The sequence below is a fragment of the Entelurus aequoreus genome, linkage group LG18 (assembly GCF_033978785.1).
Source record: "Entelurus aequoreus isolate RoL-2023_Sb linkage group LG18, RoL_Eaeq_v1.1, whole genome shotgun sequence".
Taxonomy (NCBI): Eukaryota; Metazoa; Chordata; class Actinopteri; order Syngnathiformes; family Syngnathidae; genus Entelurus; species Entelurus aequoreus.
In genome coordinates, this window is record NC_084748.1 from 1799908 (window position 1) to 1826967 (window position 27060).

The following is a 27060-nucleotide window of genomic DNA, read 5'->3' on the forward strand; positions in this document are numbered from 1 at the left end:
ATGTTATAATGAATTATTGACCTATTCAAGGCTCCAATTATTTCAAATATTTCACTTTAAAATGTTTTATGTGGAAAATATTGCATATATTGTGTGGTTGCCATACAAAAACATCAACGTTTTCTTTGACAAAAGAGCATAAAACAAACAAAATAATAGTTCAAAGGTAAAATGGACAGATGTATCTGAAGTTGATCTCGTAATTTAAGTGTTGAAAGTTAAAAAAAAACCTAATACAAATGTATCACTTTGAGTGGGGCACCTTTTGCATCCTAAATATATTTAATGGGATTTTATTGATCTTTTCACTGTGATTACTCAAAAATAACAATAAATTAATATCAATGGTGTCTTGCATTATTGATGTTTTTAAGGCTCTATTTACTTCACATCAAACATTGCTTTCTGAAGGTTTTGGGCAGTGGAGGAAATACTGCATATTTCACTTTTACTATAAAAAACAAAGTTGTCTTGACAGAAAAGGCATAAAACCTTTTTGTTTTTTTAAATTTTATATCAACCTGAAGTTGATATACTGTAGAGATTTACTGTAAGCGTTAAATAAAAAATAATAATAATAATTTGACTTGTTTTTAACATTTTAATGACTTAGACACTTTATGGTCCCCGGGAGCCCTAAAGGTAAAAAAAAAAAAAGAAATCCATATATTTTGTTATGATTTGAAAATGAAAACTATCAAAATGGCCCCCGCAGGCTTTCATTTTTCCTTGTGCGGCCCTCAGTAGAAAAAGTTTGGACACCCCTGATTTAGAACATTATAATTAGAGATGTCCGATAATATCGGCCTGCCCATATTATCGGCCGATATATGCGTTAAAATGTTATATCAGAAATTATCGGTATCGGTTTTTTTATTATCGGTATCGGGTTTTGTTATTGTTTTTTGTTTTTTTATTAAATCCACATAAAAAACACAAGATACACTTACAATTAGTGCACCAACCCAAAAAACCTCCCTCCCCCATTTACACTCATTCACACAAAAGGGTTGTTTCTTTCTATTATTAATATTCTGCTTCCTACATTATATATCAATATATATCAATACAGTCTGCAAGGGATACAGTCCGTAAGCACACATGATTGTGCGTGCTGCTGCTCCACTAATAGTACTAACCTTTAACACTTCATTTTACTTATTTTCATTCATTACTAGTTTCTATGTAACTGTTTTCATATTGTTTTACTTTCTTTTTTATTCGAGAAAATGTTTTAGATTTATTTATCTTATTTTACTAATTTTTTTAAAAAGTACCTTATCTTCACCATACCTGGTTGTCCAAATTAGGCATAATAATGTGTTAATTCCACGACTGCATATATCAGTTGATATCGGTATCGGTAATTAAAGAGTTGGACAATATCGGAATATCGGATATCGGCAAAAAGCCATTATCGGACATCCCTAATTATAATCACTGAAAATGTAACATTCTAAAACATGTATGCAAAGAACTCAAAAATAGTTTCATGTGGCCACGCCCCCTCAGGTAATATACCTTCTATTTTGTGACCTCCGTTTACAATCCGTCACGTCAAAAATATACCTTCACGCTGGCTACTCATAAATATTCTAGAACAGGAGTGTCCAACCTTTTTGACTTGGGGGCCACTTTGAGCTAAAACAATTTGGTCGAGGGCCGAATGCTGACTGCATGTAAAGTAATTAGGGGTGTAACGGTACGTGTATTTGTATTGAACCGTTTCGGTATGGCGGTTTCGGTTCGGTTCGGAGGTGTACCGAACGAGTTTCCACACGAACATATTAAGTAGCCGCCTAAGCTAAAGTCTTAACAAGCTGCTCCGCTTCCTTCTGCCTGTCTCTGTCAGTCCTCTACACAACACCCAGCATTGTCACACCCACACAACCATCTGATTGGTTACACACAGAGCGGTAACAGCCAATCAGCAGTGTGTATTCAGAGCGCATGTAGTCAGTGCTTCTGCGGTGGGGTTAGCAGATAGGTGTTTAGCAGGTAAGCATCAGGCAGCACACTCCCCAAATTATAATAGTCAACGACTAGTAACATCACTATGAGCCCGTTGACCTTCTAGAAACAAACGGCAGCTCAGCTCGCTCGCAATCCTGGCTTGAAGTGAAGGATAATTAGCTTTTAGCGTAACGTTAGCTCATTTTGCGGTGTGTGTGTGTTACGGACAGCAAAGCCCTGTCTGTCTGTTATTTCACTGTACCTTTTTCTGTGTTGATTGAGCTGTGTTGAAGCAGCAAAAAAGGACAATATGTTAAATGAAGAGTTTCTGTCTCTGATAGTTGATATAATAATGTAAGTGCATCATAAAGCCTACATGAACTCCATGGTGTTCAGGGATGAATAGTCTCTCCTGTTGCTATTGTACTATTTTTTCAGCTATAGTTACATGAATCATTAGTAATGGAGCATCCTAGTTTTGAATGGCAGGGTCCCTGCTGTCACATGTTGATAAAAATATAAAATTTACATAATAAAAAGCCACTACAGGCTTCCCAAATGCTGTAATAAATGAAGCATGATGAGTTGACTTGAAACTGTTTAATGTTGCACTTTTTATACCGTAATTTCCGGACTATAAGCCGCTACTTTTTCCCCTCGTTCTGGTCCCTGCGGCTTATACAAGGGTGCGGCTTATTTACGGCCTGTTCTTCTCCGACACAGGCGAAGAGGATTTCGGTGGTTTTAGTACGCAGGAGGAAGACGATGACACAATGATTAAAGACTGACTTTTCATATACCGGTAGGCTGGTTATTTTGATAACGTACAGGCGAGCACTTTGTATTACTTTGCACCGTTGTTTTATTTGTACTCTGCACGAATGCTGTTCGCCATGTCAAAGATGTGAAAGTTTGATTGAATGATTGAAAGATTTATTGTTAATAAATGGGACGCTTTGCGTTCCCAAACAGTCATCTCTGTCCCGACAATCCCCTCCGTGGTAGCAGGAACCCCTATATACTACGCTAATTACACATCAAAACCCTGCGGCTTATAGTCGGGTGCGGCTTCTATATGGAGCAATCTGTATTTTCCCCTAAATTTAGCTGGTGCGGCTTATAGTCAGGTGCGGCTTATAGTCCGGAAATTACGGTATGTAGAAGAAAAGTGTTGTCATTTTTTTAATCTGAGCAACAACTTGAGGCAGTTTAATGTTGATTAACGTGGGCAGAATTATTATAGTGTTCCCAATGTTAAAAGGATAAAGCCATTCTTTACAAATTTGGTAAATAAATAATCAAAACATTTATATTTTGTTGTTTTCTAACAGTACGGAAAATGAACCGAACCGTGACCTCTAAACCGAGGTACGTACCGAACCAAAATTTTTGTGTACCGTTACACCTCTAAAAGTAACACATATATACATACATACATACGTACACACACATACATACGTACACACACATATATATATATATATATATATATATATATATATATATATATATATATATATATATATATATATATATATATATATATATATATATATATATATATATATATATATATATATATATATGTCTTAATTAGATTATCCAAAAAAAATAGTGCTCGATACCGTGGTAAATCTCCTGACGATTGAGGAAACCCTCATGAAACAGGCCTGTACAGATTAAATAGTCTTGTGATTTTTTCCCACACATACATACATATATATATATATATATATATATATATACATACAGTATATATACATATATATGTATGTATGTATATATATATATATACAGTATATATATATATATATACATACAGTATATATACATATATATGTATGTATGTATATATATATATACAGTATATATATATATATATATATATATATATATATATATACATACATATGTATATATATATATATATATATATATATACATATGTATGTATATATATATGTATGTATGTATGTATGTATATATATATATATATGTATGTATGTATGTATGTATATATATATATATGTATACACAGTATATATATATATGTATATATATATGTATATATATATGTGTGTACATGTATATATATGTGTGCATATACAGTATGTATATATGTGTGTGCATATATGTGTGTATATATATATGTGTGTGTGTATATATATATATATATATATATATATATATATATATATATATATATGTATATATATATATATATATATATGTATATATATATATATATATATATGTGTGTGTATATATGTATGTGTATATATATATGTATGTGTATATATATATATATATATATATATATATATATATATATATATACACATACATATATATATATATATATATATACACACACAAACATTGTACTCTATATACTACATTTGTATATGTAAAAAAAAAATGGTTTACTTCAAAATACACAAATATTAAGTACAAATAAAATGCAAAAATATATATAAAAAGGGTAAATAAAACTACAATAAATATTCATTAGGACGTTATAATGTAAGAACAACATTGTACTACCCTACCTGGTGTGTGTACACTTGAACTATTACCCTTTAGAATAATGAACACGAAAAGTAAATCCAAATAATAATAATTAAAAAATGTTTTTTATACAAATATAAAAATATGTATTTTTCGTAATAAAAACAAGTTACCATACCTGGTGTGTGTACACTTGAAATACTACCCTTTAGAATAATGAACACGAAAAGTGAATAGAAATAAAAATAAATAAAATAGAAATAATTAAAAAAATATAAATCATGTATTTCTACGTTTTTTCTTATTTAAAAAAAAAAAAAAAAAGTTAGGGCAAATGCTGCTAAATTTGCTATAACTGAGTCCTGTTGTAGTCCAGTTGCCAGTCAGGTGCAGAGTGGGCAATCACTAACGGCTCCCGAACAAACTGCTCACAACTGGGAATTGGTTCTCATGGTTCACTTAAAAGAGCCGTTCAAAAAACTTGATTCGTTCGCGTAGGTCACATCGCTATTCCATAAATCCATCAATCATGCCGTCATTTCAACTAATTACAGCTCATGAAAATACTGGAAAGACCTCTGACCTTGTGTCCTTGATGACGGTGGCCAGGGCGTTGTAAAGGTCATCTTGGCTCATGCTCTTCCAGTGCAACATGATGCCCATCCCTTTGGCGGTGACACGGATCATGGTGTCATAGTGGTCTCCAAACAGGGGCACACCCACCACCGGCACCCCGTGGTACAGAGCCTCGAAGATGCTGTTCAGTCCTCCGTGGCTCAGGAAGGCTTTTATGTTGGGATGTCCTAAAGAAACAACAATTCTGGTTTGCACCCATGAACCACAGCTCCTCAGTGCACTCGTGCAGCCCTCCACAGGACACCACTAATACTTCTGTCCCTTGACAAGATATGATTTCAAATGATTGCAAGTCAATTGTACGGAATATGTACTTCACTGTGCAACCTACTAATAAAAGTCTCAATCAATCAAAAAAATCAATCAAACTTTTTTGAAACCTTTATTTTGAAAGCACCTTCCGACCGGATGTGGCGCACGGCGCTGTTATTGTGAAGGTGAAAAGTGCGCTGTGGTTCTGCACTTGACGAGTAAAGAGACGACTTGATGCTGTTTCAAAACAAGAGATCCTCTCAAGATGCGACTGCTGTGCTGTTTGTACGCTGATCTTACAGCCACGATGTCGTTCACCACCACACGAGCAGATGAGATGAGTTGTGGCTGTTTGGATTGTTCTTGCTAGCTTTAGCTTGGTAGTTTAGTCCCTGTCCTCACATTTGTTTTTAGCTCAGGACGTGTTTCAGGGATGAATGAGTGCTACCGGACAAACTACTTTCCCAAACAAATCTTCTTTTTCCTCAAATTAACAGCATTTTACTCACATTTTGGTCAACTTCTGTGTTATTTTGCATTTTACAGCAGATTTCTTTTTATTGGCCAATTCTGTGATTCAGTCTGCGAAAAATCATAAGGCCTTACTGATTTTGATAAGTTTGATGATAATTGATTATGCGTACTAGTGCTGAATAACTACATTCCTTCATCAAATACATAACAGCTCTGATCTATTTCTATATTACTTCAAATAAAACAGTTTTTGTTTTATAAAATGATTTCCAAACATTTAATAAAGTCAAATACAAATAAGGCAACAATGTTAGTATCTTTTCTAAAGTCAACATGTAGAGCAGATATAGATCATCTACATCTACTATATGGTGTGTAAAGTACATGTAGAGCAGATATAGATCATCTACATCTACTATATGGTGTGTAAAGTACATGTAGAGCAGATATAGATCATCTACATCTACTATATGGTGTGTAAAGTACATGTAGAGCAGATATAGATCATCTACATCTACTATATGGTGTGTAAAGTACATGTAGAGCAGATATAGATCATCTACATCTACTATATGATTTGTCTGGACAGGAAAGATTGGAAAAAAAAAAAAAGGTTTTGGATTTTTTTTTTTAATCAATTAAGAATCGTTACGAATAAGAATTGTGATTAATCTGAAAATCACTATTTTTTTTGAGAAGCCAAAATTGAAATCAGGATAAAATTGGATAAATTGCCCAGCCCAGCCTAGCATAGCATCAGAAGGACTGAATGTGTGCTACAAGTGCCTGAAGGCAAATCATTAACAGATTAGACAAGATCTGAAAGTACACAACTTGAGCTTGAGTCAACTAAACAAAGTCAACACACACACACACACACACACACACACACACACACACACATACTTACTTACCATGTGCAGTGAAACCTGACTGCTGTGCATTGCTCACAAACATCATCATGATTCTTCACAAGCAGAGGGTACACTACAATACATGCACAAGGTCAAAATGGCGGTGAACTCACCTAATAGGTCATTCTGAGGCATCCAGTCAACAAGCTTGGTGTTGTTGCCAAGGTTACTGGGCGGGACGCCTGAAAACCTTCAACAAAGAGGTAACGATGAAGAAAGTAATGCAATACAAGGACATGTGACATGGATGATGTTAGCAAGTCATTCATGTTGGTCAACTGAGTGCTATTTTGTTGCCAAAAGGCAACTGTTTTTGTTGGACCTATTTATAATGCACAACACACACACACACACATATATATATATATATATATATATATATATATATATATATATATATATATATATATATATATATATATATATATATATATATATATATATATATATATATATATATATATATATATATATATATATATATATATATATATATATATATACATACACATATATATATATATATAATAATAATGGATTCGATTTTATATCGCGCTTTTCTATTATTAGATACTCAAAGCGCTCACAGAGATGTATGTATGTATGTATGTATGTATGTATATATATATATATATATATATATATATATATATACATATATATATACATATATATATATATATATATATATATATATATATATATATATATATATATATATATATATATATATATATATATATATATATATATATATATATACATATATATATATATATATATATATATATATTTATTTTTCTCTTTTTTTTTTGTCCTCCAAACATATTGCTGGATATTGTGGCCAAACAACTCAATTTGTGTTTCATCTGACCACAGAACTTTCCTCCAGAAGGTCTTATCTTTGTCCATGTGATGTCAGATGAAACAAAAATGGAGCTGTTTGGCCACAATACCCAGCAATATGTTTGGAGGAGAAAAGGTGAAGCCTTTAATCCCAGAAACACCATCCCTACCGTCAAGCATGGTGGTGGTAGTATTATGCTCTGGGCCTGTTTTGCTGCCAATGGAACTGCTGCTTTAAATGGGACAATGAAAAAGGAGGATTACCGTAATTTCCGGACTATAAGCCGCACCTGACTATAAGCCGCACCAGCTAAATTTAGGGGAAAATACAGATTGCTCCATATATAAGCCGCACCCGACTATAAGCCGCAGGGTTTTGATGTGTAATTAGCGTAGTATATAGGGGTTCCTGCTACCACGGAGGGGATTGTCGGGACAGAGATGACTGTTTGGGAACGCAAAGCGTCCCATTTATTAACAATAAATCTTTCAATCATTCAATCAAACTTTCACATCTTTGACATGGCGAACAGCATTCGTGCAGAGTACAAATAATACAATGCTGCAAAGTAATACAAAGTGCTCGCCTGTACGTTATCAAAATAACCAGGCTACCCGTATATGAAAAGTCAGTCTTTAATCATTGTGTCATCGTCTTCCTCCTGCGTACTAAAACCACCGAAATCCTCTTCGTCGGTGTCGGAGAAGAACAGGCCGTATATAAGCCGCACCCTTGTATAAGCCGCACCCTTGTATAAGCCGCAGGGACCAGAACGAGGGGGAAAAGTAGCGGCTTATAGTCCGGAAACTACGGTAGGTCCAAATTGTTCAGGACAAGCTAAAATCATCAGCCCGGAGGTTGGGTCTTGGGCGCAGTTGGGTGTTCCAACAGGACAATGACGTCAAAAGTGGTAAAGGAATGGCTAAATCAGGCTAGAATGAAGGTTTTAGAATGGCCTTCCCAAAGTCCTGACTTAAAGGTGTGGACAATGCTGAAGAAACAAGTCCATGTCAGAAAAGCAACACATTTAGCTGAACTGCAGCAATTTAGTGGTCAAGTGGTCAAGCAGAAGCTTGTGGATGGCTACCAAAAGTGCCTTATTGCAGGTCAACTTGCCAAAGAAGCAAATATTAACATTGCTGTATGTATACTTTTGACCCAGCACATTTTCAGTAGAGCCATAATAAATTCATAAAAGAAGCAAACTTCATGAATGTTTTTTGTGACCAACAAGTAGAAGAGTTGTAGAAATGATTGGAGACTCAAGACATGATGTTCTTTACAAGTGTATGTAAACTTTTGACCACCACTGTATATATACACATATACATATACATATACGAATACATGTATTGTTTAGAGGGCTTAAATACACAGATCAAATCCTGTAAGGAAGTGGGTCAACATTTCCCTATGCAAACACCTTGGACTAAAAGTGTGCATGTATTCTGTTTCATGTTCCAACAAAAGGAGCAAACAATGCAATAACCACATCCCTCTTTCACCTCACTCTGGGAGTCACTGTGCTGCCAATCAAAGCACACATTGATGCCAGCCAATTATCAATGACACGATTCATGTGGCCCCGCCTCTCTCTCTGACTGCTTCTTCTTCTTCTTCACTTTCTTGCTTTGGGAATGCTGCACAGAGACCATGGGGCTTCTGGTGACACCTCAACCACACAGCACACCATCTTTTACTCAAGAGTGTTGGTGGCAGACTGATAAAGAACTTCATAGGAATGCAAATAACATGCCTGACACATCAACATAGTAAACATGTCCAAGACTAGGTCATGAGAATGTTTTGGTCGTATCAAAGAAATATCATGACTGACACATTAACATAGTAAACATGTCCAAGACTAGGTCATGAGAATGTTTTGGTCGTATCAAAGAAATATCATGACTGACACATCAACATAGTAAACATGTCCAAGACTAGGTCATGAGAATGTTTTGGTCGTATCAAAGAAATATCATGACTGACACATCAACATAGTAAACATGTCCAAGACTAGGTGATGAGAATGTTTTGGTCGTATCAAAGAAATATCATGACTGACACATCAACATAGTAAACATGTTCAAGACTAGGTCATGAGAATGTTTTGGTCGTATCAAAGAAATATCATGACTGACACATCAACATAGTAAACATGTCCAAGACTAGGTCATGAGAATGTTTTGGTCGTATCAAAGAAATATCATGACTGACACATCAACATAGTAAACATGTCCAAGACTAGGTCATGAGAATGTTTTGGTCGTATCAAAGAAATATCATGACTGACACATCAACATAGTAAACATGTCCAAGACTAGGTCATGAGAATGTTTTGGTCGTATCAAAGAAATATCATGACTGACACATCAACATAGTAAACATGTCCAAGACTAGGTCATGAGAATGTTTTGGTCGTATCAAAGAAATATCATGACTGACACATCAACATAGTAAACATGTCCAAGACTAGGTCACGAGAATGTTTTGGTCGTATCAAAGAAATATCATGACTGACACATCAACATAGTAAACATGTCCAAGACTAGGTCATGAGAATGTTTTGGTCGTATCAAAGAAATATCATGACTGACACATCAACATAGTAAACATGTCCAAGACTAGGTCATGAGAATGTTTTGGTCGTATCAAAGAAATATCATGACTGACACATCAACATAGTAAACATGTCCAAGACTAGGTCATGAGAATGTTTTGGTCGTATCAAAGAAATATCATGACTGACACATCAACATAGTAAACATGTCCAAGACTAGATCATGAGAATGTTTTGGTCGTATCAAAGAAATATCATGACTGACACATCAACATAGTAAACATGTCCAAGACTAGGTCATGAGAATGTTTTGGTCGTATCAAAGAAATATCATGACTGACACATCAACATAGTAAACATGTCCAAGACTAGGTCATGAGAATGTTTTGGTCGTATCAAAGAAATATCATGACTGACACATCAACATAGTAAACATGTCCAAGACTAGGTCATGAGAATGTTTTGGTCGTATCAAAGAAATATCATGACTGACACATCAACATAGTAAACATGTCCAAGACTAGGTCATGAGAATGTTTTGGTCTTACCAAACATGTTTGATGTTCATCCATTAACTGGTGACTGAACATCAGCGTTATACTTCCTTCCCATTAGATGCACTGTATATCCGCCCTGAGATGGGTAGGTTGTGAGTTCAAACCCCGGCCGAGTCATACCAAAGACTATAAAAATGGGAGCCATTACCTCCCTGCTTGGCACTCAGCATCAAGGGTTGGAATTGGGGGTTAAATCACCCAAAATGATTCTCGGGCGCAGTGCTGCTCACTGCTCCCCTCACCTTCCAGGGGGTGATCAAGGGTGATGGGTCAAACACAGAGAATAACACCTAGTGTGTGTGTGACAATCATGGGTACTTGAACTTGAACGTAATAACATGAAAGTATACTATAAAGCTGCAAAAGATCTCTAGAAGTGCACATGGAAGTAGACATTGGTCTGGTTCCAACTATTTTTGCTCGATGATATATAGGGTGTCAAAAAAAATTTGATTTTTGAATTAATCGTGATTCTTAATCGATTAAAAAAAAAATTAAAAATTGATATATATATATACATATTTTTAAAAATATATATATATATTTTTGGTTGTTGCCTTTTTGTTTTTCTAATCGATTTTTGATCCTTTTTAATCTATTAAGAATCACAATTAATTCTGAATTTTTTTTGGGACATACAGATATGTCTATATATATTATATATATTAGGGCTGCAACTAACGATTAATTTGATAATCGATTAATCTGTCGATTATCACTTCGATTAATCAATTAATAATCGGATAAAAGAGACAAACTACATTTCTATCCTTTCCAGTATTTTATTGAAAAAAAACAGCATACTGGCACCATACTTATTTTGATTATTGTTTCTCAGCTGTTTGTACATGTTGCAGTTTATAAATAAAGGTTTATAAAAAAAATAACAAAAAACTATTTTATAATTTAAATAAAAATAATTCCCTCTGCACATGCGCAAAGCATAGATCTAACGAATCGATGACTAAACTAATCACCAACTATTTTCATAATCGATTTAATCAATTAGTTGTTGCAGCCCTAACATATATATATATATATATATATATATATATATATATATATATATATATATATATATATATATATATATATATATATATATATATACATATATACATATATACATATATATATACATATACATATATACATATATATATATATATATATATATATATACATATATATATACATATATATATATATATATATATATATATATATATATATATATATATATATATATATATATACACTAGTGTTCAAAAGTTTGGGGTCACATTGAAATGTCCTTATTTTTGAAGGAAAAGCACTGTACTTTTCAATGAAGATAACTTTAAACTAGTCTTAACTTTAAAGAAATACACTCTATACATTGCTAATGTGGTAAATGACTATTCTAGCTGCAAATGTCTGCTTTTTGGTGCAATATCTACATAGGTGTATAGAGGCCCATTTCCACCAACTATCACTCCAGTGTTCTAATGGTACAATGTGTTTGCTCATTGGCTCAGAAGGCTAATTGATGATTAGAAAACCCTTGTGCAATCATGTTCACACATCTGAAAACACTTTAGCTCGTTACAGAAGCTACAAAACTGACCTTCCTTTGAGCAGATTGACTTTCTGGAGCATCACATTTGTGGGGTCAATTAAACGCTCAAAATGGCCAGAAAAAGAGAACTTTCATCTGAAACTCCACAGTCTATTCTTGTTCTTAGAAATGAAGGCTATTCCACTAAATTGTTTGGGTGACCCCAAACTTTTGAACGGTATATATATATATATATATATATATATATATATATATATATATATATATATATATATATATATATATATATATATATATATATATATATATATATATATATATATATATATATTATTTTTTTTATTTTATTTTTTTTATTTTTTATATATATATATATATATTTTTTTATATATATATATATATATATATATATACACACATATACAGTATATATATACATATATACTGTATATATATACTGTATGTATATATATATATATATATATATATATATATATATATATATATATATACACACACATACATATATATCTATATATAAAAACATTTTTAGAATGAATCCCAATTCTTAATCAATTAAAAATAAATAAAAACTTGCTTAAAAAAATTATATATATATATATGTATGTATATATATATAAATATATATATGTGTAATTTGAAAAATATATTATTTTTGTTTTACTAGTTACATCGCTACTTAATTGACCTCCAGCATGTATATAAAACATCCTTCCACTATCCAGGTGAGATGCATGACTTATCATCTCCAATAAAGTTTGCGGAGCGAGGAAGCAGATACAGATAAGAAGCAGATACAAATAAAAAGCAGTGGATGACATCAACATTGGCACACAAGCGTGTGATCACGGCGCTGCTATAAAAAGTTTGTCTGCGTTATAATAACAATATCACTAATACTTGGTTCATATTCAAGTCACCATGGAGTATTGTTGGCCTTTTCTGGATGTTTTTTATTGGGTTTTATGGGAAGAATAAAGGACCTCCATTCTAAGCAGACTTTCATTTATGAGTTAGAATGCATTAAAAAAAAATAATACATCCGTCGTCATGTCTTTCATAATCATTGTGAACGTTTGGCAAAATCCCTTTAACAGAGACAAGCTATTTTATTGCTTTTGGTTGTGATTTGTTTTATTGTGCAACATTTTGCTAACAGAGTACCGTATTTTTCGGATTATAAGTCGCACCTGCCGAAAATGAATAATAAAGAAGGAAAAAAAACATATATAAGTCGCACTGGAGCCCGGCCAAACTATAAAAAAACTGCGACTTATAGTCCGAAAAATATGGTATATTTGTATTATTTATCTATTTTTTATATATTTGAAAGTTAACATTCTGACTACAATGTTAAAATATGAGAAATACATTTAAAAGGGAATACTTGTTATGTATCATTATTTTATCAGGGGTTAATTTGGTGTCAAAATAATATTGACAATAATGTCGTTTATCTGCAATAATTTGTCGGTCAATTTATTGTGGAGCAAAATGTGTTATAGCTTAAATTATCCACTGGGAACACTAGTTATTATTTAAAATGATTGGTTATTCAGTCCAAGAATAACAAAGCTTCTTTTTTATATTTGATCTTGGAATCAATCATCAACTCTTCAGGAACAAAGAGTTCACAAAGATGAGAATATGGAAAAAGAGAACTGTGGTTTGTGTCCTTCACTGGGTAAATGATTACATGGCTTCGAATTTCAATTGTACCTTTTCTCTAGGATGCACAAACATTTACCCAAAGTTGAAGCCTTTTGTTACTAATTGATGTGACTCACTCGCATGCACATCCATAATTCCCTGAGCCACCAGAAGTCAGACATGGTTTCATCACTCAAAGTAAACACTGTACACGAGCTAGGAAGACAATGATTAACTCAGTGAATGTTCCAGCACTTTCTGCTGCGATACATGGGGTCATTTGCTCTGGCAAGTTTGGGGTCATTGATATAAAACTGATAAATGACTCTTTTTAAGCCCAAAAGTTGGACATTGCTAAAGGGGAACTGCACTTTTTTTTTTTAATTCTCCTATCAATCACAATCTATATGTAAGACAAAAACAATAATAATAATAATAATAATAGATTTTATTTGTAAAAAGCACTTTACATTGAGTAAACAACCTCAAAGTGCTACAGTGTGTTAAAAAAATAAAAAGATATTAAAAAATAAATAAAAATAAAAAGATAATAAAAAATAAATAAATAAAAAAACTAGAACAGCTAAATAGCTAAAACTAGTATGCATATATCTGGAAAAAAGGCTTTTTTTTTTAAAAGAAGGGTTTTTAAGCCTTTTTTAAAAGCATCCACAGTCTGTGGTTCCCTCAGGTGGTCAGGGAGAGCGTTCCACAGACTCGGAGCGGCGGAGCAGAAAGCCCATAGGTCTTTCTTTTTTTTTAATGCATTCTAATTTGTAAAATACGGCAAGTACGACACGGCTAACAATGCAGCTAATATAATATTCCTCTCATAAAAAACATCCAAAAACCGACAACAATACTTCATTTACGTGGCCTGAATATTGACCAAGTATTAGCGATATTGTTATTATAAGCGCTAACCCAGACAAGGTATTTTTAGCGGCACGGAGCGCTAACTAGCTTATGTTGCTATATTGACATATTGAGCCGGTGAGCTGCTGCATGGCCTCTGAGATGGTGAACTGATTGTAGATGATAAATCCTGCCTCTCACCTGGATAGTAGAAGGATGTGGACATAAACCCAAGAGTTTTTTTCAACTTTGACATTCAACTTAGACCCGGAGATGGCGAGAAAGACAGGAAAATACACTTGTTTACAGCAACTTTTTTTAACCCTTTGTGAGGATTATGAATATTTTCTTCATCTTTAACGGGAAGATATGATGATCCTATAAGAGCAGACATTGTACAGTAAGTGATTGTTTTATTGTGTTCCTAGTTTGTATTTCTTGTTTAGCACTTAGCAATACTGCTACATGATGCTTCATATTTCACTAAAGCTGGATCTGTTTAGCACTCAGCTTCTAAAACTTGTAGATCATCCTCCTTATGTTCAGCCTCAAAAATATAAGGTTCTGATTATCATTTGTCCCAAAGTAGTCTTTGTTGTCTCTCATGAAGTCTGTCATGATTAGTAGTCTTCTTGTTGTTGTTGTTGAAGGAAAAGGCCAATGTGGTGATGCATATGTGAAATTAATAAGCCGCCGTATGCTTAAAATGAGCAAAATACGTAAATATTACATGTTATTATGAATGTTACTACATGACATATATACTTACGTCATGTATATATTACATGTTATTATGAATGTTACTACATGACATATATACTTACGTCATGTATATATTAAATGTTATTATGAATGTTACTACATGACATATATACTTACATCATGTATATATTACATGTTATTATGAATGTTACTACATGACATATATACTTACATAATGTATATATTACATGTTATTATGAATGTTACTACATGACATATATACTTACGTCATGTATATATTAAATGTTATTATGAATGTTACTACATGACATATATACTTACATCATGTATATATTACATGTTATTATGAATGTTACTACATGACATATATACTTACGTCATGTATATATTACATGTTATTATGAATGTTACTACATGACATATATACTTACATCATGTATATATTACATGTTATTATGAATGTTACTACATGACATATATACTTACATCATGTATATATTACATGTTATTATGAATGTTACTACATGACATATATACTTACGTCATGTATATATTACATGTTATTATGAATGTTACTACATGACATATATACTTACATCATGTATATATTACATGTTATTATGAATGTTACTACATGACATATATACTTACATCATGTATATATTACATGTTATTATGAATGTTACTACATGACATACATACTTACGTCATGTGTATATTACATGTTATTATGAATGTTACTAAATGACATATATACTTACGTCATGTATATATTACATGTTATTATGAATGTTACTAAATGACATATATACTTACGTCATGTATATATTACATGTTATTATGAATGTTACTACGTGACATATATACTTACGTCATGTATATATTACATGTTATTATGAATGTTACTACATGACATATATACTTACATCATGTATATATTACATGTTATTATGAATGTTACTACGTGACATATATACTTACGTCATGTATATATTACATGTTATTATGAATGTTACTACGTGAAATATATACTTACGTCATGTATATATTACATGTTATTATGAATGTTACTACACTACATATATACTTACATCATGTATATATTACATGTTATTATGAATGTTACTACGTGACATATATACTTACATCATGTATATATTACATGTTATTATGAATGTTACTACATGACATATATACTTACATCATGTATATAGTACATGTTATTATGAATGTTACTACATGACATATATACTTACATCATGTATATTTACATGTTATTATGAATGTTACTACATGACATATATACTTACATCATGTATATATTACATGTTATTATGAATGTTACTACATGACATATATACTTACATCATGTATATATTACATGTTATTATGAATGTTACTACATGATATATATACTTACATCATGTATATATTACATGTTATTATGAATGTTAGTACATGACATTACAGTGTGTGTATAAAATGATGATGGATGTTTTTAGAGCCTTTATAGGCGGAATACCATTAACTCCATTGTTAGCTAACTTTTGCTAGTGTTTATTTAGGAGTTACAATGCATGAAAAAGACAAATGTGTTCTTGTCTTACATAGGGATTGAGAATGATAGTCAAAAAAGTGCAGTTGCCCTCCAATGTTGTGAATCGTGCCTGTTAATGAGATTAGTGAGCAAGTGGTGACTTTACCTCCAGATGACATGCTGGGGCAACCTGGCGAGGGCTCCTGCCAGTTTGTGTGCAATGTCCTGGGAGAGGTACTTGACCCCAGCGCCGAAGGACACCACAACAAAGCCGTGGTCCGCTGTGGCATTAAGCCACGCCCCAAAACTCTGCAGGAACAGGAAGAGAGATAGGCAGGGTTTCAGTGGGGAACAAAGTAGTGCTACTTCTAATAGTCTACTTTTTATTCAAATCAATTCATTCTACCAAATACCTTCAAAAATGTTTGCACTTGCTATCTTTATGATGTTATGGTGTGTCCACGCCATCGTTTATGGTGTTGTTTTAGTGGGGATTTATTGGACTTAATGAGGTTTCTATGGTCATAAAACTTTAAAGTGTCATAAATGTCAGCTACTGGTAAGCACACTTTGTTAGATGGTCCGTTGACAACTTTGAGCAGGGAGATCGCATTCAAATTTTGGTTTTATATTAAATACAGAGTAGCCATTATTGTGTCTCCAGGACTTTACAGCCATGTCTTGTGTTTGTTGCAGCCTACAATGGCAGATTTTTCAGTAGCTTTTGCACAAAGTTGCAGCAAAAGGCTTTTTTCCCCCAATAAGATTGTGTCAGCTTGTGATTTGAAGATGAGTTTTATCAAAGTCTTCTTTGCAACCTTCACACCAACAACCACAGGGTTTTAACAAATCTAACCAAGTATGCTTTTTGCACAACAAATATTGACGTTTCACTTGTTTTATTACCGCACATTTGACCAAACCTCACTTCAAGTGGTGGGCAGTAAAAGCACCTTCTCTAAACCAGGGTCCAATTAGTGTGTTGTACAAACAAACGCCACCAAAGACTCGCTAAGTGTCTGATTGGTCGTCCGCGAGTTGCAGACATTCTTCTTGTGTTTTACAATTGACAAGTGCTTGTTGATCATAAACATGTATTTGTGTTGCATCACAACAACATAGAAGCACTGTTGAGAGCAATCTGCAACTCTTACTTCTGTCGGTAAATAAGTGACGATGGGAGATTATCTTAACAAAAACGGACAATTGAACATTTTAACCGACCCAAAACTGCCGTGTTGATTATTTAGAACATCCTCTGGGTGGCTGGGGCCGTACTTTGGCTCCTGCACGTACTGGGAAACAATTATAATGTACATTATTCATACATTTATACTTACATACGCACACACATTGGTACTTACCCACCTACATAAGTACATACGCTCGCACAAACATATACAAATACAGTACATACATACACACACACATTCACTCTAAAGTTTTGGCCAAATGTGTGAAGACATTTGGGGAATTGGACATACAGTAGCTGCAAGGCTGTGCATATTTGGGGGGATTTGTTTAAATTGGCAAAATCCAAACATCACTAATTACTGTAGGGTCTGCTTCATAGTGCTTGTCACTAATTACTGTAGGGTCTGCTTCATAGTGCTTGCATATATTATTTTTACTTTTTTCTTTTAACATTAAAAACCTATAGATCAATTTCAGATCTATCTTTTGCCATAAGGTTTTTTTTTTCTTTTATGTTTTATGCCCTTTTTTCCCCAAAGGAAACAAAAAAAAAGCAATATTTTCCCCCAAAATGTATTTGAATATTTGATGTGACTTCATTGAAGCCTGAAATATGTCAGTGTTTTCCCACACATTCATGTAGTTGATGTAGATGTCCATATCGGCTGTTCAGATTTACTTTACAAAAGAGAAGTGTAGGATACTTCTCTTGTTGCCTTATTTGTATTTGACCACTACTGTTTTCTGTTTATTTGTTACTGACTGTGGCAGGACACCTCTGCCTCTGTTTCACTTTATGTTGCTGGTAAATAATATGCTTGTAGTAGTAGGCTAAAGTTAAATTATTTAGTATGCACTAATTAAAGGGGCAGAGCTTTAAGAGACATTTTAGCTTTTATATTCTATAACATATATTTTTTGTAAGAACCACAATTAATAAATATATTTCAGTGAATAACTTATTGTTCAAATCTGTATATAAATATGTACATAAAGTGTTGTCATTATATTGTAAAATGGATGGATGGATGGATGGATGGATGGATGGATGGACGTTTAAAACAAAACTGTTATTATTAATTAGTAAGTATACATTTTTTGAGCCTTTTTAGAGAAAATCATATCATTGTAGTAAATTATGCAAATTACTCGATGATGTCATGGTGACCACGCCCATAGCCACGCCCCCACCGCCACAGGTATCTTGCCAGTTTATGGGAAACACTGTATGTCAATAATTTATAAGATTGCTTTTGACTTATTATTTTTTCTATGAACATTTACAGTTTAAACAAACTCAGACTAAAGGTTTGCGGGATCCAAAATGGCAAAAAGACAAAGTATGCAATATTTTCCCCAAAACATTTTTCACAATGGAATATTTGATGTGAATTAATTAGAGCCTTACATAGGTACATAACTGCATTGCTTTTAATTTACTATTTACATTTTTATTAACATTAACAGTTAAAACAAAACATCAGACAAAATGTTTCAGGGATCTAAAAGGCCCCCGCTCATAAAAGTGTTAAAAACAAGTCATATATCATTAATATTGTTTTTACTTTCAACGCTTAAATCTCTAGATCAACTTCGGATCTATATGTTTTTATTATTTTTTGGAGCAATGGCAGTTTTTAAGTAAATAACTGCCTGCGTGGCAGCTCTGTGTTATTAGTGTCAATAAAGCAACATGTTCTCGTTACATTACCCCGTTTGCTCGTTAATTCCAATTGTTGTTTTTGTAGTAGTATATTTTTACCCCTGCCTTGGAACAATCTTTGGAATACTTATCCACAGAATAATATCACTATTACACTGCTGCCTCTAAATCCAAGCTGTTTTTTAAAAATAATTTCCATAATGTATGGACTTACATCTTAAAGTACCAGTGTAATAGAAAAACAAGTTATAACACGTTATTATCATATGTATCTGATTTATGACACCATTACCAGTTAGCATATACTGCTACTTTAAAGTAGTACATTGATCATTGCACTGTGCAGTGGAGGTCAGACCCTTTTCAGGGCAGTAGGTCACGATAGCGTTGGTCACAAAGCATAAATGTAAATTGGCAAAGGAGGAAGGAGCCATATTAGAGTGGTCCACAGCCAACAGAGGGAGGTAAATGGTCCAGCTGTGAACGGGGCCCTGGCACGGAACAAGTGCTGGGCCACACTGGGCTCTGTGTCCCTACAAGGCAGCCACAGTCACCCTATGAACAAGTCTCAGTGTCTGCTGGCTTCTGCCAAGAACAATGGCCTCCTTCTCCCATTCTAACCCCCTCACACACCAGGGCCACAATACTCCCAGTTGGCTGGAGAGGCATTCCAAAAACCTCCGCACAGGAGATACCAACGCCCAGCGTCGTCTTTGTCCCGACCATAGACTGCCTAACCCCCATCACCCTCTATGCCCTCTGAGAGCAGTGTCCATGACGCTCATTCAAGCTGCAGTGTGTAGAAGAAATCGCCTTGTAGTCAGACAGAAATCCATACATTGGACTTTTTTGCTGCAGACTATTTAAAACCCTTATTTCCTTCGTGCAGATTCACACATCTACCAAAACACGGCTAAGAACAACACAAACGAGAAGCGAGATGTTTGTTCCAAAAAACAGAAGATTTTTGTCAGTGGTTTGGATTTGCGCCAACAGGCGTGGATCAAATGACTGCACGCTGCAAAGTTTGTTTAAAAAAAAGGCATCAGCATAACAAACTTATTCCAGCATCTGAAACCGAAGCATCCAGGTGAGCGGGGGGAATGCAGCTTTTTACGAGGCCAACATGAACATAAACAAACTTCAGCTAAAAAGCACCTTAGTGTGGTGGAATCATGAACATAAAGTACTGTGAATGATAAGAAAGAAAGCAGAGTGGAAAACGATCACTGAAGCTGTCGCTCTGCACATGGCAGAAGATGTGGTGCCCAAACGTTTTAGGTGTGGTCCATTATGGTAAGAATAATAATCACCAGTATTTTGTAATCACAATTAATCATTCATTTGAAAACATTAGTATTTATTGTACCACCAAAACTCTACTTTAAATATAGTTTAAAAATGGATATAAATTAGTAACGAATAAACCACAACAAGCAAAATAATAATAATACATTTCAATAACAATACAAATATAAAAAAAACTATAAAAAAGTTTTACACTTATTTTACCACCATAGTTTGTGTGCTTTTTGTGTCAAATAAAAAAGGTATAAAATGTTTAATTAAATGCAAAAATGCTCACATTTATTGGTACAATACATCTTTGGCCAATTTTAGTTGAAAGCAAAATTATTGTGGAAATATCCCAAAAAGTGCAACTTTTTTGAAACCTTTCTTTTATTAGCGCTATCAGTCCAGACGTGGCGCACCACACTGTTGTTGTTCTCAGCTTGACAAGTCAAGACTGGACTTGAAAGGATTCTTTATTCGTCACTCCAAGCAACCTTTGTAAGTTTTACAATATAACTACAACAATTCTTACTTACTAACCCGTCCCATGTGTGATGTCTGTTTTTCCATGCATATTTGTACGTGTCATCGTAATGTAATTAGCATTAGCTAATATGCTAACAAGTTTATGAGTGTCTGTGTTAGTATTATTAACTTGCAATGGCATTCTTTTCTATTGTTTCAGTTTTGTAAATTCACCAAAAACGTCCGTTTAGTTGATTGGAGAGCTAGTTTCCACAGCTAGTGGGTCCATGATCATGACTTCTGTTTTGTTCGATCAGCCGTTTTACTGCCGTGTAACAGACAATGAAGCTATGTAAATAAACCTTTATTAAATCATTCCGTTTAACTAACTCATTTCACAACATATATATCTGCGGCTTATAGTCTGGTGCGGCTAATACATGGAAAATATTTTTTTCTTCTAAATTTTAGTGGGTGCAGCTTGTAAAATACCAATGTGTTCTATGTCTGTAAAATACGGTACTAGCTTTTGATCAAATAAATGATGTCTGTCATTTGTATTGATTGGTTTCTTTAAAAAGTAGGGGGGGAAAAATGGGAAATCCAGTTTTATGGTGGATGTTATTTTGAGGCCCTATGGCCCAGGCCTAGGGGCGACTCACCTGTGGCAGTGGGTTGGCTGGTCTGTTCAGGATGCCTCCGACGTAGACCACGTGGGGCAAGGTGGGCCTGGGGAACTCCAGCGCCAAGTCGGTGCTCAGCATCCACATCTGGCTCCCCCGCACCAGTTCCGACATGGCCACTGGCGGCGTCACCCCGTGCTTCTTCATGATGTGGTCGTACTTGGGTATCAAAATGAAATTGACGCCAAAGTTCTCCAAGAGGTAGACGGCCGTGTTGGAGATCCTCTGCGGCAGCGACATGCGGTCGGTCAGCAAGGAGTTGAACGCCGGCACGTAGGAGAGCGGGGCCGGGGCGCACACCTCCGTCGGGTACCACAGACCTGTGCTGACCACGGCGTACTTCAGGCCCAGCACGTGCGCCAGTACGAAGCCGCACATTTCATTGGGGTCCACCAACAGCAGCTGGAAGTTGGCCCGCTTGAGCCGGGCCATCACCTCCGCGTTGCCCAAGATGGCGTCGCAGTTTTGGCTGTAGTGTTCAAGAATTTCAAAAAGCTCCAGGAAGGTAAGGCGCCCGGCGAAGATGTTGCTGACTCTGGACTGCAGAAAAGTTTCGGCCATGCTGCTGTTGAAGATGCCGGGGTAGCGCTGCAGCTGATAGTGAGGGGAGGGCCGCACCTCGCGGCCCTCGCAGACCAGGAAGTGCACCTCGTGGCCCTCCTGGTGCAGAGCCAGGGCCAGCGTGTGGAAGATGTACATGTGCGATTCAAACAGCGTGGGTGGCACCACCAGGATTTTAGCCGCCCTTGATGGACTGGGACGCCAGCTGAGCAGGCCGAGGAGCAGGAGGAGTGACGCAGACCGCAGCATGGCTGGAAGGACAAAGACGTACCATTAAAAAGTCTGTCTATACATCGGGAGTGCCTCCACAAACCACAACGACGTCCCCTCAACTGATACCCACAACCGAAAAGTCCAATATGGGAAATGGAAACAAAGAGAGCTAAATCATGTACAAAGCAGGCTTTGCTACACATCTTCAACAAGTCAGCTGCAAACGTGGACGTTAAATGAAAATGTGACACATACTTATGCTAATGTTGCTAACATTTGTCTCCTTCTGTTCCACTTTTTAATGCTAGCTTGATGTATATGATGCATGATAGGGCTGTCAATCTTTGGCCACCACTCAACTCCACACTTGGGGGTTCCCATTTCATTCAGAACCCATTCTCCATTCACAATCAAGACTTTTTTTTTAAAAACATTCAGTGCCATTTCTATGAATAACTACATTCCTCCATAAAATAGATAACAGCATTGATACATTTATAGCTCACTTAAAATAAACTTGGTTTTGTTTCATAAAATTCTACCCAAACATTGAAATGTGTACAGCATATATGATTGTCTACAGCAGGGGTCACCAACCTTTTTGAAAGCAAGAGCTACTTCTTGGGTAGTGATTAATGCGAAGGGCTACCAGTTTGATACACACTTCAATAAATTGCCAGAAATAGCCAATTTGCTCAATTTACCTTTAACTCTGTTATTATTAATAATTAATGATATTTACACTTAATTGAACGGTTTAAAAGAGAAAACACGAAAAAAATGACTATTACATTTTGAAACCTAGTTTATCTTCAATATCGACTCTTTAAAATTCAAAATTCAACTGAAAAAAAGAAAAGAAAAACTAGCTAATTCGAATCTTTTTGAAAAAATTAAAAAAATAATTTATGGAACATCATTAGTAATTTTTCCTGATTAAGATTCATTTTAGAATTTTGATGACATGTTTTAAATAGGTTAAAATCCAATCTACACTTTGTTAGAATATATAACAAATTGGACCAAGCGATGAAGTGGCGACTTGTCCAGGGTGTACCCCGCCTTCCGTCCGATTGTAGCTGAGATAGGCTCCAGCGCCCCCGCGACCCCAAAGGGAATAAGCGGTAGAAGATGGATGGATGGATGGATGGATGGACCAAGCTATATTTCTAACAAAGACAAATCATTATTTCTTCTAGATTTTCCAGAACAAAAATTTTAAAAGAAATTCAAAAGACTTTGAAATAAGATTTAAATTTATAATAATATGTGAGCTCTGTACCGAGGATGTCGTTGTGGCTTGTACAGCCCTTTGAGACACTTGTGATTTAGGGCTATATAAATAAACATTGATTGATTGATTGATTGATTGATTGATTGATTGATTGACATTTGTTTCTACAGATTTTCTAGATTTGCCAGAATAATTGTTTTGAATTTTAATCATAATAAGTTTGAAGAAATATTTCCCAAATATTCTTCGTTGAAAAAACAGAAGCTAAAATGAAGAATTAAATTAAAATGTATTTATTATTCTTTACAATATAAAAAATAAATTTACTTGAACATTGATTTAAATTGTCAGGACAGAAGAGGAAGGAATTTAAAAGGTATACGTGTTTAAAAATCCTAAAATCATTTTTAAGGTTGTATTTTTTCTCTAAAATTGTCTTTCTGAAAGTTATAAGAAGCAAAGTAAAAAAATTAATGAATTTATTTAAACAAGTGAAGACCAAGTCTTTAAAATATTTTGTTGGATTTTCAAATTCTATTTGAGTTTTGTCTCTATAGAATTAAAAATGTCGGGCAAAGCGAGACCAGCTTGCTAGTAAATAAATAAAATTTAAAAAATAGAGGCAGCTCACTGGTAAGTGCTGCTATTTGAGCTATTTTTAGAACAGGCCAGTGGGCTACTCATCTGGTCCTTATGGGCTACCTGGTGCCCGCGGGCACCGCGTTGGTGACCCCTGGTCTACATCAACATGCCTGAGTGGCTGCACGGGACAGATTGAAATAATTAAAAAAAGTATATATATATATATATATATATATATATATATATACACACGTGTATATATATATTTAGAGGGATTTTATTAAACAACGAAACAAACAAACAATGTATAGTAAAAAGTGGATAGAGTGCACTAAAGTGACAGGCACACACATTTATGTGTTTGCTAAAAGTACATTTAAACTGTACATTTCAAGTGGAGATCTTAGTAAACATACACCATTGAGGGACTTCTTTTTGAACATTGTTGAAAAATACTATGAAATAGAACCTTGAAGTCAGTCCTTTGTTTGTTCTGCAATCTTTTGACACATAATAACTTCTTTTACCATCTTCAACTGCTGAAAAAAAAAGGAAAAGTTCATTTTAGCGCTGTTGATTTGGCGAGCAGACGAGCATGGGAAAAAAAAAAAAAAAAAAGCACAACATTACAAAACTGCTTTTCAAGTTCAACCCGGTTTGGAATGCCTGGTGGCTATTTTGTAACTGCTGTGTCAGCATGTGAGAGCCCTGATCTCAACCCCATTACTTCAGTCAGTCATTCCCAAAGCCTTGTTTTTGCCTCATAAGAATGGCTTCGGGTAGCTGGACTTCTACAGATGGTCTTCCTCAGGGTTGACTTCAACTGTCACCACTTTCTTCAGCTTATAAAAGTTCAACATCAGGTGTGCAGATTTGATCTCTGATATGTCGACATACAAACTGACTCCGCCTCCTTGTGTCTTCCCCGTCACCTCAGCCTTGCGGTGGAGACGAAAGGGAACCCCAAAGTCAGGTCTGGATCCTGGTCTTGGTCCATGAGCGCCATGATGCAACAATTCATTGAAGTCCTTCAGAAGTTGGTCCACTTTATTCCTCAGCGACTGAACATTCCCCAAAATGATGGAGGCCAGAGGAGTCCTGGTGAGCTGCTGACTCACCTTTATTACCATTCCAATCTTTACTACAATCCTTCAAAATCAACTTTGCCGGTTGAGATGTGGGACTAGCGGACTGAAGCTGCAGAAGTGCCACACGTCCTTGCCGTGGGTCGCCAGTCAACATGAAAGTAGGCCACGGCAGGGCCACATAAAAGTAGATCCAGTCCAGTCAGCAGCAGAGTGAATACTTCAACAATATCAACACTCAGAAAAGCACGTACAGACAATTAATACGAGTATAGAACGTAGAGACAATTAATACGAGGATAGAACGTAGAGACAATTAATACGAGTATAGAACGTAGAGACAATTAATACAAGTATAGAACGTAGAGACAATTAATACGAGTATAGAACGTAGAGACAATTAATACGAGTATAGAACGTAGAGACAATTAATATGAGTATAGAACATAGAGACAATTAATACAAGTATAGAACGTAGAGACAATTAATACGAGTATAGAACGTAGAGACAATTAATACGAGTATAGAACGTAGAGACAATTAATACGAGTATAGAACGTAGAGACAATTAATACGAGTATAGAACGGACGCCAAAATCTCACTGCCAGTCGCCCAAGTGAGCATGACGTAATGTAATGACGCTAGCGTCGTTAGTATTAGCTAATATGCTAACACGTTTACACGTGTCTGTGTTAGTATTATTAACTTACATTCTTTTTGTATTGTTTCACATTCACAAATTCCTCAGTAAATGCACCAAAACGTCACCGTGGAGTTATTGAGTCTGTTTAGCTGATCGGGGCGGTATAGCTCGGTTGGTTGCCAGCAATTTGAGGGTTCCAGGTTCAATCCCCGCTTCTGCCAACCTAGTCACTGCCGTTGTGTCCTTGAGCAAGACACTTTACCCACCTGCTCCCAGTGCCACTCACACTGGTTTACAAATGTAACTTAGATATTGGTTTCACTATGTAAAGCGCTTTGAGTCACTAGAGAAAAGCGCTATATAAATATAATTCACTTCACTTCACTTCACTTTAGCTG

The 27060-nt window shown here is 34.8% G+C and overlaps 1 protein-coding gene across 2 annotated transcripts in view; it reads right to left on the reverse strand.

Annotated features, from left to right (window-relative positions):
• The window catches only part of ugt8 (UDP glycosyltransferase 8), a 44731-nt gene that overhangs the window by 9612 nt on the left and 8059 nt on the right, over positions 1-27060 (reverse strand). For both annotated transcript variants that reach the window (XM_062026252.1, XM_062026253.1), the window contains exons 2-5: positions 22323-23155; positions 17212-17354; positions 6851-6927; positions 5045-5264 (exon numbers count right to left, since the gene is read on the reverse strand). In XM_062026252.1, coding sequence (XP_061882236.1) covers positions 5045-5264; positions 6851-6927; positions 17212-17354; positions 22323-23153 — 1271 coding nt within the window. In that variant the 5' untranslated portion in view covers positions 23154-23155. The remainder of the gene's footprint in view (positions 1-5044; positions 5265-6850; positions 6928-17211; positions 17355-22322; positions 23156-27060) is intronic.